Source organism: Chiroxiphia lanceolata, chromosome 10 (assembly GCF_009829145.1).
Source record: "Chiroxiphia lanceolata isolate bChiLan1 chromosome 10, bChiLan1.pri, whole genome shotgun sequence".
NCBI lineage: Eukaryota > Metazoa > Chordata > Aves > Passeriformes > Pipridae > Chiroxiphia > Chiroxiphia lanceolata.
The window spans coordinates 18,498,763-18,516,295 of NC_045646.1; the positions used below are offsets into that span (position 1 = coordinate 18,498,763).

Genomic DNA, 17,533 nt, shown 5'->3' on the forward strand with positions numbered 1-17,533 from the left:
AGCAGCTCCCTGATGGTTTCACATCAAGAGGAGACACCCTTTTGTGACTGTGCAGCGTCTACTGGTTATTTTCACTTCCATCAGAACTGTCTGATATGGTCAAGTAGGCTTGAGGCTTTCAACGTTCAATTTTCCTTTCATTTATAGTGAGTGTTTTATTTATTTGTCTTTCTTGATAGTTTTCAAGGATACCTGTTTCAAGGATACTTTTTACTCTCCAACATTTTCATGGATCGTCATCCCAAAGTTAAGGGTAGAAAAAGAAACAAAAAGAAAGGGAAAAGGGGAAAAAAAAGAGCAGCTACAGCATCAGAGGACAAAAGAAGAAATATATTCAATTTAGGAAGACCTCTAATCTCTGGTTATACAGGACAGCTTTGTTAGATAAGATTAAAAATTTCATGAATGTCCCTTTTTATCCCTGGAGACTCCGCCATTTATACCAGCTATTGTCAGCATCAAAAGAGCTTGATAACAGCTGGCTAGAGACGTGACCACACAGCAACACAACAGCAAGAAAGGGGCAGCCGGGTTCATAAATCTTCAGAAAACCCGTTCCCCAGCACAGCCATGAATCTGCTGCTATCACAGGCAAAGGAGAAGGCATTGTCCTCCAGCCAGTCAGAAACCTGAACTTCAGCATTAGCAGGGGCTCTATAGACAGTGCAGGGTGCACAAAGACATGTTTTCCATTATCTTCATCATTGCAGCCCTTATTACTGACACAGATACAGTTTAAAGGATTTTGGAGTTTAGGTTGTTGCTAGGTAGAGTTTTTCCAAAAATCCTGCAGCCCTTACCCTTGGCAGTACAATCCCGCTTTTTCTATTCATTGCATCAATACAGCGCCACATGGGATGGGGTCAGATGATGCCACTTCGGTACACAATGGGCCAGTCTCTGGTATCTTTTGGCTGGGAAGGAGCTATCAAAGCCAGAATCCGGCCCTTGGGTGCTGAGCTTCCCGTTCTCCAGGACTGCTCACAGACTGTGACATAAGCAAGGCAAGTTAGGAGGCACAAATTGGCTCAGACTCTTGAAATACAAGTTTCCTGGGTTTAATGGGAGGGTCCAAATTCATACGTATTCAGCTTTATTCTGGTCTTACTTAATTCAGTGGCAATATTTTCTCAGCTTTAGAGAAAACCAGATTGGAACCTCAGGAATTTCATAGTTCCTGTAAATAGCTAATGAAATAACATCAGTTAATTTTGGGAGATGGAAGAGGAGAATCACTGTATACCAAAACAAAAGTACAAGTCTATGTGCTGTGCCTGACAAACAACAAAAATAAGTCAGATTCTTTTAGAACCTTTATCTCTTATGGAGGTTTGTACTTGGGAAACATGAATGTTGCAGTGTTTAGAGAACTGGGTTGTTACTTGAAAACCCATCTATCTAGTATTGTCCAGGATCCAAACCCAATCTTTATTAGAGAGGATTAAATGTAATTTTGTTAGAGAAAACAGGAAAAATATTTAATGCTTCTAATGTCTCCTCCCTGTGCCCTGCAAGAAAAACACGTTTTCTGAAAGTGCTCATGTTGTGAAAGCTACAATTAAAAATACATGTTCCTCACTAAAACTAAATTATTGCTTATATATTTTTTTTTCTTTCTGGCAGCTCCATCCCCAATTGCATTGATCCAGGCTAAAGAGATAACAAGGCACAGTGTTGCCTTGGCTTGGCTGGAACCTGACAGGCCAAATGGAGTCATCCTGGAGTATGAAGTCAAATACTATGAAAAGGTACTGTTTAAAAATGGAGAAGCAAGGAGCTTTGTACTTCATTCCATTGCATTTTATTTCCAGATAGGATTCCGTCATTTGAAACCAAATAGATTCAGTTTAATAAAATCCAATTAAGGATTTCATGCACTGGAATGCTTGCTTGAAAGAATAAAACTCATAGGCTGTTCCAGCTGTATGGTGTGAGTTTATTTGGTTATTTTTTTCCTACCTAGGAACTGAGCTTTTGTAGCAATCATATTTATAATGAGAATCAATAATGTCGGGCAGAAGTGAGACATTAGCTTTACTTCATAGACAGAAGTATAATAATGAAGTATATAACAGAGTCATAATGATAAGATCTGTTTGCCGATAGCTTCTGCTTAGAGTGATAGTGTGGACTGGCTGGCTTTTAATAGAGAACAAGGAAAGAAAATTACATTCTTCATACTTTTCAAGTTAGAGGGAGATGTTATTCCTCCAAATAACTTCTCAAATATGGAATTATGAAAAGAGCTATTTTCTTTGAAGGTTCTCTGCAAAAATGAACAATTACCTGCTCTTGCTTGTGTGCGCTGTCTCTCATATGCACATGCATGCTTCAGAATTTTTTTTATAATCCCTTGCTTTCCTAACATACACAGAAAAAGGCATCTGATTTGCAGGCAAGCTAGATTATTACATTTTCTGATGGATTTCCCAGGCAAAAATAGAACAATTTTTAAGATTGGACTTTCTGGAAGACATTTTCTAAGTCTTTTCTTTCTTAAAATATTTTAATCAATTTTTTTGTATGTGGCTTTTGGCTGGTAGGAAGAAAAAGAAAGTACCAGCATGTGTGAGTTAAATGTGCTTGTTCATCGAGAGGATTCTATTTGAACTCTTGGCTGTTTTCCAAAGGTTTTCATTGTGTGATTTCTTAAATAATCAGTGATATATGAGCATCATACCTACCGCCTCATCATCCTTTTTTGGCTTGCTCAGAGCTCCACGCAGCACGCAATGCTAGGGGTATTGAGCAAGGCCAACAGCAGGAGCCCTCAGGACATATTTTGAGAATTCCATCATTGTTAACTCATATTTTTTCATCATGACAGCTTTGGCAAGGAAGTGGGGTTCCATGGTTCATGGCGCAGCGAGGCGTTTTCACTGGATCACCACTGTGTTCTCTCGTTGGCAGGACCAAAACGAGCGCAGCTACCGCATTGTGAAGACGGCCTCCAGGAACACGGACATCAAGGGCCTGAACCCCCTCACTTCATACGTGTTTCACGTGCGGGCCAGGACAGCAGCAGGGTACGGAGACTTCAGTGGACCCTTTGAGTTCACAACTAACACAGGTAACGACAGGCCCACTGAATTCCTCTGCTTTTCCTTGAGCGAGGAGTGCAGATGTAACTGAGCTGTGTGTTGGGAGTTTCCTGTTGGATGGTTGGACTGTAGTGTGTCTGTTCTGAGAAAATGTTCTTCTGTGGCCATGTGGCTGTTTGTGATACCATGAATCTGGCCCGAGACATCTCTTTGGATATGCTGTATTCTAGATTCTGGCAATGACAATACTTCAGCGTGGCTTAAGGGAACATGCACCCTATGAACACTTGGAAGCCGTTGATGCTTGAGAGATTTTTGCTTCTGTAAATGTAGATTTTTGCATGTTTCTGGAATATCTTATTTCAAGGAGAATAGAACCCTGTTACTCCCCTTTGCAAGCTATTGACATAGATTATTTAGGTGTCCTACATCAGCTCACGTGTTTGCACTTTTCCTTAGGCAGTCATATAGAGACAAGAATGTTTGAATTATGTTGTTAGCAGAGCTTTTCACTTTGCTCTAGGAAATGTGCAAATTTAGCTCCCAGAATGTTTGCTTTTCTGTGGCAGGAAGACAGTGTGACCAAGCCTATTTTATTTTGGACATACAGGTCTGCTTAAATCAAGTTAAGGTCATGCCAGTTATAGGCAACATCCTTCAGGATGTTAACAACTGAAAGTAATCAATCCAGCAGGAAGAGGGTAGACATTTTAAAATAACTTACTGTCTTTGTGTCAGCCTGGGAACTGATCATCTGGCCCCACTGAGGGGAAAAAGGAGGAGGAAAGAAGTGTGGAAAGCAATTAGAAAGGCAAAAAAAATTAGCCATTATACCCTCTGAGGAGCACTGAAGGAGAGAAGGAGTTCCCAGTGAACTTAAGTTCCCCAAATCATTATTAAATATCATGTCTTCAGCTCATTAGCACCCTGTTGGAAAATTGTATCAAATTACTATATAATAAAGGCCTGAAAGTAGATTTGAGTGCTACTCTAAACTGCCTTCACAAGCCAGAAAGCTCACTGAGTGCTACCTAGGTTGATTTTTTGAGAGTGTCTGACACTAATGCTCCCTCTTCTGTTTTCAGTTCCTTCCCCCATCATTGGCGATGGTACCAATCCCACAGTGCTTCTTGTTTCAGTGGCTGGCAGTGTTGTTCTTGTGGTCATTCTCATTGCAGCCTTTGTCATCAGCAGGAGGTAAGAACTTAAGCTTCTCTCTCCCTCTTTTTCTTTCATCAGGGAGCTTTTTGTCTCCTCCAAACAAAGCTAAATTCTTTGATTAGCATCATAAACAGTACATTTGCATTACAAGCCTTCTCCCTTGTAGCTTTGATCTTCTCAACATTAGTACCAAGCAGCATGTGATGTAATGGCAATAGTTCCAGCTCTATTTGCCCTTCAAATGCAAAGCTGATTCCAATAACTGGCATTGAGAAGCAAGCCAGCTAGAGATTTGTGGTTACTGTAATTTGAAGTTAAGTTTAATGGGTATGAGTACAGTAGATTTCCTTGGACTGACTCCTGATAGAAAGTAAACAACGGCACTGTTGTGAACTAAGCCATCAGACTGCTATGCTTGTGATTTTGTGTTAGTCTGTATGAGTTTGCATTAGTCTTTTGGGTTAGTCCTTCCTGTGTGAGGGGATGACTGTGAAATGGAAGGCACAGTCATTCAGCATCATATGCAGTAACACAGCAGACTGGATCGATGGTTATTTCATCAAAGCAGCACTATAATCTTCTACCAAGTACTTGTTCATTCTCCCAAATTCAACCCAGGCGTCAGGAACAATCCCGTGAGTGGGAGGACAGTGTAGCAGAAACACAGTGTGTTTCTGTCTTCATCTTTGTGTTCAGTCTCATTTAAAAAGATCAGCGTGATCTTGCTTCAGTGTAATTTTGGAATAAAACTGGTTGTATCATTACTGCATCTGAAGCCCAGGATCTGAGGAATGCACGTTTTGTCAGTCTCTGTTGGTCATTTTAATGACATCAGCTGTAAATGTGCACAAATTCCTCTTGATTTGCTCTTTTTAAATCGTCCTAGAGAGCAGTTAAGTGACTATGACTGTAATATCTGTAAAGTAGAGATGCATTGTGGTAGCTTTCTGTGGGTGTTCAACTCAAAGCCTCCATGCTGGCAAGAAGAAAGAAGAGCAGAACATATGAAAATGTGATGCAGAGAGACAGGTTTATTAAAAGCCGTTGAAACAGCAAATAGCATCACTGAGCTTGATGACTTAATCTCCTCTCTGCTTTTATTGATCATTTTATTATTTAAGGCAGGATTGATAGCAGGATACATTGGATTTCTAATTATGAGTCGCCACCTTGGAGAATTGAGCCTGTCGAGCTACTTTGAGATGATCCCTCCCCCTCCTCTCCCTATAAAAAAAATGTCTCTTCCCAAGGCTGATAAACACTGCTTGGTGATCGGCCCTCAATGGATCACTCTTCAGAAAATGAACTGTCAACCCCTTGCCCTCATATTGATTCTCGTTAGTATCGGCCATAAAGCTGTCAGAGGAAAGGCTGCCTGGAGCCAGGTACTGACAGACCTGCTGATCTCAGACAGGTCCCCTCAGAATGTCTGCTGGGTTATCTCTGCCCATGCCTGTGCGGCCCAGACAAAGGCACCACAAAGAGCACCTGGGCAGTAGGGACAAAAGGCTGGTCCAGGCACTGGTGGGAATGGAGATAAAAGTACCCTGGTGGCCACGGGCTCTGAGGTGTCCTGTGGCTCCGCACTGGTGGCTCTCAGAGAGGCCGTGGAAGGGGAAAGACATACATAGCAAGATGAATGAAATACCGGGACAGTGGAACTGCTCTGTGCATACTAATGCATGGTGCCTTGCTAATTAATAGCCCTCCTCAATACACAGCTCTCCAGTCGCTGGAAGTGGCTCTCAATAAACAGAATCTACTTTAATATTCACTGTTACTCTAATGATTTTAACCACTATACCAATGTCATTTAGAGGTGTGGGCTTTGGGGATATTTCATGATGTTCCTGCACCAGCAGAAGTTAATAGCAAAATAATTATACTTTGTTCCCAAATTACTTCAGATGAGAACAAGCTTTTCTGTTTCACAGAGTCCCCATGAGGAGGTTTTGTAATCTAGCCATGACCTAAAAGTCTTATTTGTACAATCAAACCCGTGCTTTGGCCTGCAGACATGGCCTCTGTGCATCCATGAGCCAAATGTGGGAACTGGGCATATGCTGTAGATGCTCACTTTTGAACACTGGGCTATTACTAGTAATTTGGTATCACGTTTTTTCAGGACATTGTTCAAATCCCAAAATTCATCTTTACAGCAGAATTTGTCAAAGGACTTTGCCTTCAGGCAGCTCAAGCTGTTTGGTTCTGTCCTGCAACCACTGCATTTGTGTTAATGTGAGAACTAATCTGCCTAATGTTGAAGTTACCGAGGTTTAGATGGGCACATCCACAGAGCAGTGTGCAGGAGGTAGCATGGGTGTTCCTAAACCCTGCTCTGCAGGAATGCTGAGGGAAATTATGGTATCTCAAATAGAGTTGTAAAGGATTCGAGAAAGTATAAAACAGAGGCACTTTATAAAAGGACTTGAGTGGAGTAGGATGGTCCTCTGGGCATCCGGAAGTTTCTGTCAGAAATTCTTCCAGCTGATAAATTGATTTATCTCTGCTCCACCAACAGGTGAACGCATTTGCCCATCTTTTGCTGGTGGTGTTGGAGCAGGTGCTCTGCCAGCCTGGTGTCTGAGCACCCCCAGCCCCTCTTTTGTGTGTGGAGGAGGAGGTGGGAGCAGCAGTGTGGCGCCAGGGCCCTGCTGTTTCACCTCAGTGCCTGTTAATACCCTGCGTTGTTACCTCCTCTTCATCAGCGGCCCCCACCTGTAGCTCTGCCTGTGCCTCTGACCCCTGCAGTTTCTGAAAGCTTCTGTGTTCTTTTCCTGAACGCCGGCTATTTAATCACCGCTGCCAAAATCCCTGTAATTACGGGCTTCAAATCTGTGACAAAGGCTCCCTTCTGCCACTCAGGTGAGCTGCCCCAGAGGCAGCCCCAGCCCCTGTGCCCCGTGGTGCAGGACTCCTGGGCTGCTCTCCGGGACAATGGCACACAGCAGTGTCCTGCCCAAAGCCAGGCGGGAGAGGTCAACAGGTGACACAGGGAGAAGTGGAAGTAGGTAGTTAGTTTGGAAGGTATTATTTAAACTTAATAAGCTACAATTATATTGCTTGAACAGTAATCCCTTTGTTTCCCTTCGCTTTTTGCGTGTCTTTGGGTTTTAGTGGGGGAAGGTTATTTTTTAATCTGTTGTTAGGGTGCTCGTACTTTTTAAAAATAAGATAAAGAGAATTTTTTTCATGCTTAAAATGCTTTCATGCAAAGCCTGTTTGCATTTCGTATTTCCTACCTGTGCCTGAACATTAATAAAATGAATTTGAAAGGTCCTGATTGAAAAGCAGAATTCTTTTTTCCCCCCTTTTTTTCTTTCCTCTGAGAGAAGTTGTGTAATACCTGAAACCATCTCTGCAGTCCCCTTAACTGACCTGATCCCATGTGGTACTGAGTGAGATTTGTGCCACCTCTTCTGTCTTAGTTCAGTAGCTGGGAGCAGAACATCATCCCATTGTTTAACTCAGCTCTGTTACACACTTTCTGGGGCAAATTAAATGGTTTAAATGATGTTTGGATTCAGTGTGGTTTTTAATAATGCTCTTCTTGTGATTTGGAGCCATTTGTGTTTCAGTGATTTTTATCAAGAAAAGAAGCTCCCAAAGGCTTATGGTTTGATGTGTACCTGCTTTCTCTGTCTGAACACAAGTCCTGTCAATGTTGGGAGCTGTCAGGCTTGGTTCAAAGGTCAGCTAGTCTTCACATGTCAAATAGGATTTTTTTTTTCTTTCCGTTTCATGGTTAATTTATATTTTTTATTATGGGCATAGTGTGTTTAACACCCAGCACTGACTGCAAAGCCAAAGGCTGGGAGGTGGCCTCCCAACTGACAGTGATGGGAAGCTACCATTCCCCACAGGGCAGGTGCAGAGATGGAAATGGGATACTTTCTGCTAAAGGGCAGAAGGGTTTTGCTGATGGGAGGGGTATGGTGAGACTCATGAAGATTACCTGCAAGCAGGGCTCTGTCATGTGTTTTCTTCCAGTTATCTGCAAGTTTTTTGACCCCTTTAAACTCACATCTCCCCATAGGTCTTTGTCTCACCTGCTCCCGTTTTCCTCCTCTCCTTATTCACCCTTTTCAGCCTGTCTCACCCCTGTAGCCCTGGCATGCCTAGTCATCTCCTGCCCCACTCCAGGCAGCAGCTGCACGTTGCAGGCAGTACCAGTGTTGCATCCTTTTATTCAGGCTTGGTTTCTGCTTCTGCCTTCCCTCTTCTCTCCACCCCAGACTCTTGCCAGTTAGCTGACCTGGGTCTGACACACTGGAAGACTTGGATTTCCATAGGAACAGGCAAACTGAGAGTAAGCTCTTCTCTACAGCAGTGTCTGTTGTTATGCTTGGTTCTGAACATTCAGTGATGGATGGGTAAAAGCCCAAAGCAGATCTTGACATCTACATACCATTAGATGCAGAGGAACTTCAAATCCCTGCACATATGGCAGAGCTGACTCCTCAATATCCTCCCTAATGGACCAACCTCTTGTATTAACTTTTCTTAATGCTACTTATTCATTGAAGTTTAAAGCTGAACTAATTAAATTCATAACTAGATACAATATCATGGGTGTAAGCGTAGAAGTAGTAATCCATAGAATTAACATACTATACTACATTATTGTCTCCGACTCAGAGGGTTGGTAGAGGAGCTCTGCCATCAGGAGCTCTTCAGCCCCTTTAATTACACAGTGATTAAAAGAATGAAAAAAAAATCCTTGGGATCTGCATTGTTGATAGTCAGAGTTGGTGGGGATTTTTTTTTTTGCTGAGATCCAATTTCTGTGTGGAGACTTGTTTACAGTTTAAGTTTGCAGTTAAATAAGTATATTGATGTTGGCATTTGCCTAATTACGTTTGAAAATCAGTCAAGCACCTCTGCTGTAGCATTTAATTCCTGATGTGGCAGGGCTAAAAAGCAAATTTGGCTCCTCAGTTGCAAGTGCACATTCGAAGAAAAAGCAGCCGAAATGCACGTATTCTTTTCTTTCTTTAAATGTGGTGATGCAAGTAGGTTTGTGCTTCCCTTGATGCTCTGTTGGTGCCCCTGACACTTAGAGAAGTGTGAGGAGAGGATCCTCCTGCACCGCTGGTGTGTGGTGTGTGTTGTGTCGCGGGCTATGGCAGGTGCCAGCAGCTCAAGTCTCAGCAAGTCAGGACAACTAAGCTTGTCTCAGGGTGAGATACTTATTTTGAACTCTAATGCTCTGCTTTGTTCTGACAGGCGCAGTAAGTACAGCAAGGCTAAGCAAGAGGCAGATGAGGAGAAACATTTGAACCAAGGTAAAAGGCCGTGGTGCTTGGGGTTTTTGATTTGAATCTTAAAACACGTCCCACATTCTGATGCTCGGGAAAGAAGGGATCACATTCCTCTCGAGATGAATGTGTTTCTTGTTTCATCTCTTGTGAACATCCTGCTTCCAAACTACTTTAATAGTGGGGAAAATAGAAGTATCTGGCTAAAACATTTTGAGGGTGCCGACAGGAGAAAGGTTTATCAAATTTTTTCGTTGTTCCTTGGCGCTGAAAGATACCTGTTCTTGGCCACTGATATTTAGGCAGGATTTCTCCCCACAATACTCTGCTAAAAAAGTTTTAGAATGGGCCAGAGGCAATACTGCAGGAAAGAGAGTGTGAACTTTGCTGCCTTTTTCCCAGCACCGAATCAATCCTATTGTTATTTCCATCTCAGTCATCCAGGTACCAAGCCCAGGACCTGAACTCAGAATTTCCTGGCTTCCATAGGAAAAATGGGATGTGTTTTAGTCTCACAAATCCACAGACAGGTGATTGGCCTATTAGTGATGGCAGTGATTTGTGAAGCTCATTAATTGGCAAAAGCCTGATTCCTTACATCAATATTGGGAACTATTAAATGTTTACATTTTAAAATATTGCACTGGGGGGAAAATACATTAAGTCCTTCCTGCCTTCATCAGTCATTCCTGGCTTACAGTACATTTTTATTGTACACTCTCTTTGCTGTTGTATATCATTAAGGCTTCAGACTCATATGTTCTGTGTTCAGCAGCATGTAGATCAGTGACTTCAAATAAAACATTTCTGCCTTGCAGGTGTTAGAACATATGTGGATCCTTTTACATATGAGGATCCAAACCAAGCTGTGAGGGAATTTGCCAAAGAAATCGATGCCTCCTGCATAAAGATTGAAAAAGTTATTGGTGTGGGTAAGTGCCAGCACTTTTTCAATTTTTTTCTGTAAATATGCTTTTAAATTTACTTTTAGGAAATGTGATCCTGTAATTTTTGTGTGACAGTTCCCCCAAATGCACTGACATAACAGTTTGACAACACAAGTACATGCTTCTTGTTCATGATTATGTTTTCTTGTGCCTCTTTCCTTAAGGGGAGTTTGGTGAAGTGTGCAGTGGACGCCTCAAAGTACCAGGAAAAAGAGAGATCTGTGTTGCTATCAAGACTCTAAAAGCTGGTTACACTGATAAACAAAGGAGAGACTTCCTCAGTGAGGCCAGTATCATGGGACAATTTGACCACCCCAATATCATCCACTTGGAAGGTGTAGTTACTAAATGTAAGTAGGTCATTTTCATCACAAGTCTGATTTGGAAGTCACTGAGAAATTAAGTCTGTGTTGTGTGTGCTGGCTTTTTTTTTTTTTTTTTTTTTTTTTTACCCTCTTTCCCATAAAATGACAGATGGAACAGATCCACTGATAGCTAATAGGAGGAAATCAGTGCAGGACAAGTCATTAATCTTGTTGTCAGCTATAAATGGGTTTACGGTTTCAACTGATACTCTGTCTGTAGGCAGCTTGTACGAGATTTTGTAGGGGGAATTAATACTGCAGGGGTTGGCTTTTTTGCCCCCCCTTCTTGCTATGCCAAGCAGGCATCTTTTACATCTTTGCTAGACTGAGCTGATTGTTACAGGATAGGCAAAAGCAGATGGTGAGCAAAGAATTCAAAACGGTTGGGGGAAAAATACCAAAACAAACCTCACAGTCGTATGTTTAAGGTACAAAGCACAGATGCAAGGAGCAAGCCTTTGAAATGAAGTAGGCTATTTTATTGTGAAACCTGCTTAGTTGTGTTCTCTGATATACAGGTGTGATGATTTCACTCCGCAGAATTTACCTGGCCGATCTTTTTGTTTGTTTGGTTTGGGGTTTTTTTAAGTCTGTTAGCACTCCCTGTGCCATGAACTCTGCCTTACAAAGAGAGTGACAGCACTCACTAGGTGCTGTCTGGGCTAGAACTGAAAATACACCTGTGAGACAGCCGTACCTGGGTCTGACTTGATAAGGTGCCGCTGTGATAGTGTAGTTATTGTCCCTGCTCTGACTGCCATAGGTAGCATGTTGGCAAAGCCTGGCACTGATTGCTAATCCTAAAAGACCCTTTGGATGTCGGGGCTCATGCTTAGGGTACAAAGGAAGCAGACAGTGATCTTGTGAGCTGCTGTCAGAGTGGAATTTGTGAAGCTTACCTTCTTCATCTGATGTTGTACATGGTGAATGTGAATGCAGGCTATTAATAGCGTGAGGAGTTGAAATTAGAGATGGATGAAAAGTTAAAAAGTATTACTAGAAGCACAAAGTATTTCTCAGAGTTGTCAAAGCCATCGATACCACTGTAAAACCCTGTCCCTCTTGAATGTCAGTGAGAACTGGATATTTACTCTGCCATTTGTGTTTCTGGAAATCTTAACCTTGCTTCTTTGTGTTGCTGTCTCCTACTCTGCCTTCTCTCAGTTGTTGAAAATGGCTCATACAGTGTATGGCAGTTTGCTTTTCAAGGCAAACTTTTGACCATCCTTTACTGAGACCCTCCCTGAAACCTAAAATTAAAAGATAGTACTCTGTTTAAATGTGGAAGGGCTGAGTCTCTCTCTGTGTTGTTGTAAGAAAGGGGAGGGAGGCTGTGATCAGGCCACGGTGTTTGCTACAGACAGTGATTTTTATTAGCACCCCTGTAAAAAAAAAAAGGCAATGGAGGAATCTTTATGTTGAAACTCCACCAAGGCTGGAACCCCCTGAGCTGCTACAGCTCTAGCAGTTATAAATGACCGTGTGCATTTGCATAATGCAGTTGTCAGTGAATTAAAATGATTTGGAATTTTCACCGAGGAGGTGGTGGCCTGACCTGGGAGCGCTCCATTCCCTGGCTCTCGGTGAGCGATGCTCCCGCGGCGAGCCGGCTCCGTTACCTCAGAGCTGGGCTCTCGGGTAAACAGGGCTACTTAAGGAGACATTTATCTCAATTTCTCCGTAGGTTTTCTGAATGCTGTGATAAATGAATGCATTTAATAAACTGAAAATTAAAATGTGAGATAAATAGTGGTATGGATGGGGGTTGAGAGAGGCAGCAAAAAGCCATGAATAAATTATTGGCTGCTAGTCAAGTACTTTAATAATTGACTCACTGATGGTAACTTCTCCCTCCGCTCTCTGTCCCCCTCCCCTGCTAAAGAAGTGCCTGAGTAATGAAATTACATGTTAATGCACTGAAAGAATCTCCCTTTCTTCCCTTCTGCGTTGACATAGTATCTTTTGATTGAGGAAGGTTAATTAAAACTCATTTAGCTGTATTTGTTCAGTGGAAGGGTTGGTGTCACAGTTGCAAAGGATAAATGAAACGCTGCCATATGCAGATTTGCTTGGAGGTCTTCCTCTTTCTACCAAAGAATGCTTGCAAAGGTGAATTAGAGGGGGAATGTTGTTTTATCACATCCTTTTACTTAAGAATGTACTCAGCCAAGGTCACTAAGCCCTTCATCTGGAGCAGTTTGCTTTGTGCAATACCATTGCTTCTCTGCAGCGTTCATGCAAATCAGAAAGGGTTCCATAGCCAGGCTGACATCTCATTGACAGCTTGCATGGGACCAAAGCAGTAAGAGTTTGGCTATCAGCAGAAAGGGAAGTAAAAGCAGGAATAGTAAAAGGCCTGCAAAGGATAGGTTGGGACTAAAAAGGTGAAATAAGTACTGATGAGTAAAATAAATGATGCATTGCACATAGATCTTGGCCTAAGTGAAATGTAAAATTTTCAGTACAGACAGTCCTTGTAGCATATTATTTTCTAATTAAAAAAAGGTTACTTCAAAAACAGAAATCCCTGACAAATGAAGAGAAAAGCATCTTGGTGAAAGATACACTGAGGTAGAAATTATTAGGGGAACTTTAAATACTGCAACATTTCATGGTAGGGTAATTTTGAGAGATGGCTTTTTGTGAGCAAATACTTGCTTGTGACAGAAGCAAAGAAGAATTGAGTTATTCTGATACCTCTCATACCAAGACAGAGTGGAGCTATCTACAGTCTAGGTGACACGGCCATTGAAGCCTTCTTTCCCCAATGTTTCCTTATTCAGAGCTGCTCCAGGAAGTAAAAGCTGAGTTTCTCTGGGACACCATCTTTTATTTAGGAAGAAACTCTATAATACCTGTAGGTAAAGCATAAGTGGGAGGAAGGGATGCCATGTCAGACAGCACTGATTGTCAGGCACTCCCCTGACTTCAGATGAGCTTAACAGTGCTCATCTTGGGACCAGACTTCTGCTGTTCGACATAAGTCACCTCTGTACTTGTCCCATTGCTCACTTTTGAGATGTTATTGGACCTATTTCCACAAGTATCTGTATTCCAGATATCCAGCATGATTTAACTCCAAGGAATAACTAGTGCCACTTGGATGTACCTAAGTGTTTTCAGTTTCAGCATTGTACGACCTTTATAAAACTTAAAGACAACATTAAGCATTATTTATGTATTTGCTGCTGTTTGGGGCAGGAGAGTGCCTAGAAAGCATCCCTGTGTCAGTGACATGACATTTCTCCTCAGGTTGCCCAGCCTGGCTCCTGTTGCAGCACGGGGAGCTGAGTGCTACCTAGCGCTGTGCCCCACATGTGACACAGTGCATTGAATCATTTAGCCTGTGGTTGACTTCAGGAGGCAAATGGCTTTGGCTCATTTATAAATAACAAGAGACATGGAATACTAATTTGGGGCAGAGAAAGTTGAGAGGAACAGCCTGTATTTTTCATTCTTGAATCCAGTTGTCTTGGAGTACCTTCTAGCTCATGACAGCTTCTAACTCATTTAAAGCATTGATCTTTCAAAAGAGGCAGAGAGACCAAAGCATTCACAAATTCCATTTTTCTAGTGTACAAGCAATTTAATTACACTAAAGATTTTTGTCAGGTTTGAACAGATCTTTGGTTTTTAGCTCTCAATTGTCAATTCATATATTCCTTAGAGAACAGGAGCCACTTTAGTTAAAGACCTTGTCAATGAGTCAGTCAAAGGGTTAACCTTCCAGATGGGCCTTTTAAATGCTTCTGTCCTATAATATTTCTTCCCTTGCTCCCCACAGCTGAGGCATAAGCTTGGTGCTTTTCAAATTAAATTAGATTGTGTAAGCCAGGTGTCTTGGCAGTAAAATCATGTGCAACCCATTTTTATCCCATTAACATCGGTGTTCATCAAGGAATTGTGTTTTTCTTTCTGCGAACTTTAGGTAAACCGGTAATGATCATAACTGAGTACATGGAGAATGGCTCCTTGGATGCCTTCCTCAGGGTAAGTGATTTCTTCAAAAGCTAAGGAGATTTTATACTGGGAAACATTTTCTGGTTTTTTTTTTTTTTTTTTTTTTTTTTTCCCTCCCCCAGAAAGATACTGAAAATTCAGCAGTTTTAAAAAAATTGTGTCTGTACTTGGGAAATTCTGTTTTCTGGTGTTGCTTCTATCGAAAACCAGAATAAATATAAAGGGGGAGAATATAGTATAAATGTAATTTTTAAAATAGCAGCATATTTAATGGGGCCACTTCTGATTTGCTCCATTTTTGAAAGCATTGCAGTGCTGTAGACTCATTAAAACCAGATTCATTGCAAACTGGATACTGCATCACTGGAAGCTGTGACAGAAGCTCTGGGTTTTTGCTTTACTGGTGAATTATAGACACTTGTCAGGAGAGTGAGGAAATAACATTGCATTTTATTGAGAGAAGATGGGAATCCAGAGCTATGCTCTTTGCCAGTTTCAGCAATGGCAATAATGCAGCTTTTAGCTTAATGCTCTGTGATTTTCTTCCTTTCCCCATATGCAGAAGAACGATGGCAGATTTACAGTCATCCAGTTGGTGGGGATGCTTCGTGGCATTGGCTCAGGAATGAAGTATCTCTCTGACATGAGTTATGTGCATCGGGATCTCGCTGCTCGCAACATCCTGGTCAACAGCAACTTGGTCTGCAAAGTGTCTGATTTTGGCATGTCCCGGGTCCTGGAAGATGACCCTGAAGCAGCTTATACCACACGGGTAAGGAGGGAAAGAAAATGTCCAGTGGGTTGTCTTGCCTACATGTTGGTTTTGTGACTGTGTGGGAGGTGACAGTGGTTTGTTTTAAAATAATCTCAGTCACAAGTGAAAACTTATAGCACAACCTAAAAGTAAACATTGGCCCAGACTCCATAGCTGGTATAAATTGATGTAGTGTTATTGCTACAGCAGTGGCCACATCAGTATTTCTTCTCCAAGGATGTGACCCCTGTATTCCTCTGGTTCCTTCAGCGTGGTAGAGCGCATGACAGGAATCTGATGCTGGAAATTAGAGCTTGGATTTCTGTTCTTTCAGATATCTACAAATGTGCCTAATGATTTTCAAGTGGCCAGTCCTACGTGAGGTTTGATACAGCAAGTGAAGACATGTCACCAAAAAAAAAAAAATATATAAATCCAGTCTTGCCCATCATGAAGCAAGTCGTAAATTTGACCTAAATAATTTGTACTGGGAATAGTGTGAGGCCTGCATTCCCATCTTTTGTTTCTTTCCCATTTTATCTGCATTTCAGCATCCCACTGTTAGGTAATTTTGCTAAATCCATTTTAATATACTGCATGTGGAATAGGGCTAATGCAAGTAGTTCTGGCCACAAAGCAACATCCCAGTCATTACCAGTCTTTGTACCAACACCTCTGATATCAACATGCACGCAAAGAAAAAAAAGTCAGAGTTTATAAGGTCTCCTTTTTTAATTGCTTATTTTCTTCATTTTTAAGTATCTGCCATTCTCCATCTGTTCTCTCCAGTGCAGAGTTTGTTTGCAGCACTCAGATCTTGCCATTTAATCCCAACACTCATCCTTTAATGGATTCACAGTTCATTATAGGGAAGGAGAGACTCATGTAGTATTAAATGCTGGCCAGCCTTGCTTTTTCTCACTCATAAGGGTGACAAGTGGAAGAAGCAGATATCTGAAAGCTAGATTTGGGGAAATTAGAGTTTAGACAAGTACACAAGGGCAAGACAGAAATGACTAAAAAGCTTCCCTTTAAATTTAGCAAGTGGAGATACAGCATTATGTTTGCTCTCAAGAGTAAATTAAAGAGAATCAATGACATTTGCTTTATAGTCATTGTCTTCATTTGGTATCAGTAATGAAGGATCAGGAAACTTCGAATTAACTCCACTGTGCTCAAGCAGCTAAATATAAAGAGCTTATTGACAATTTTTAGAACAACAACCACGTATAAATAATGCCCATGCATCTATGTCTGAAAGGAGGAATAAAGCTCTTGCATAACCAGAGACAATGCAGTAGAATGCAATTTTTAAAGCAGCCTTTTATAAGAGAATGGTGTGTTCTGCTCTTGTTAGTAGTATTAAAGTGAGAGCATCCTATAGCCTCACAAGGCACATATTGCTACAACCTGATTCACAAAGGGCCTGATGCAAAGGCCAAAGAAACTAGGAGAAGGACCCCTTTTGATTTCCCTTGGCTTTGGAACAAGTCCATGTAAAACACTTGAGAGATATACTAGAACAATATACCATTAAGTATGCATATGCTGCACTCAGTTATGGATAAAAACTATCTGAAAGGTTGTTGGGGAAAAAACTACCAAAACAAACTTAATCAAAAAAGCATAAAAGCAAATGAAAAAACCTGAAAACCTTTGTTCAGCTTAAGTCATTCCCCAGATGGAACTGCAGGAAACCAAAAGCTCAATTAAAAACACCTTACATATTAGCATAAACAAAAGGAGAAATCTCTGGCCTGGGATCACTCAGCTAAGGCAAAATCAGATAAACAGGATGGAGTGAGTTCCTTTTTAAACAGTGCAGGACCTCAGTGGTCCATATCAGATGCCCAAGTTTTTTTATTTATTTAGAAAGAAGTATTGTAAGAAGAGGGAACTCTCTCCAACAGGTATCAAAAGCAGCTTTGTACCATGGTCTGGTGTTGAACTCCTCCCCCAGGGTCTGGGAGAGCCCAGAGGCTTGCTTGCCATCTCACATCTCTGGTAGGAATTGGGATATTGCCCATGGGAAACACCACCGTATTCA

At 41.6% G+C, this 17,533-nt stretch overlaps 1 protein-coding gene across 1 annotated transcript in view; it reads left to right on the forward strand.

Annotated features, from left to right (window-relative positions):
* EPHA4 (EPH receptor A4) overlaps window positions 1-17,533 on the forward strand; it is a 106,504-nt gene that overhangs the window by 77,270 nt on the left and 11,701 nt on the right. Inside the window, exons 6-13 of the mRNA XM_032697836.1 lie at window positions 1,624-1,748; window positions 2,911-3,070; window positions 4,127-4,238; window positions 9,429-9,487; window positions 10,279-10,392; window positions 10,572-10,757; window positions 14,701-14,762; window positions 15,295-15,504. Of these exons, the coding sequence (XP_032553727.1) occupies window positions 1,624-1,748; window positions 2,911-3,070; window positions 4,127-4,238; window positions 9,429-9,487; window positions 10,279-10,392; window positions 10,572-10,757; window positions 14,701-14,762; window positions 15,295-15,504 (1,028 nt within the window). The remainder of the gene's footprint in view (window positions 1-1,623; window positions 1,749-2,910; window positions 3,071-4,126; window positions 4,239-9,428; window positions 9,488-10,278; window positions 10,393-10,571; window positions 10,758-14,700; window positions 14,763-15,294; window positions 15,505-17,533) is intronic.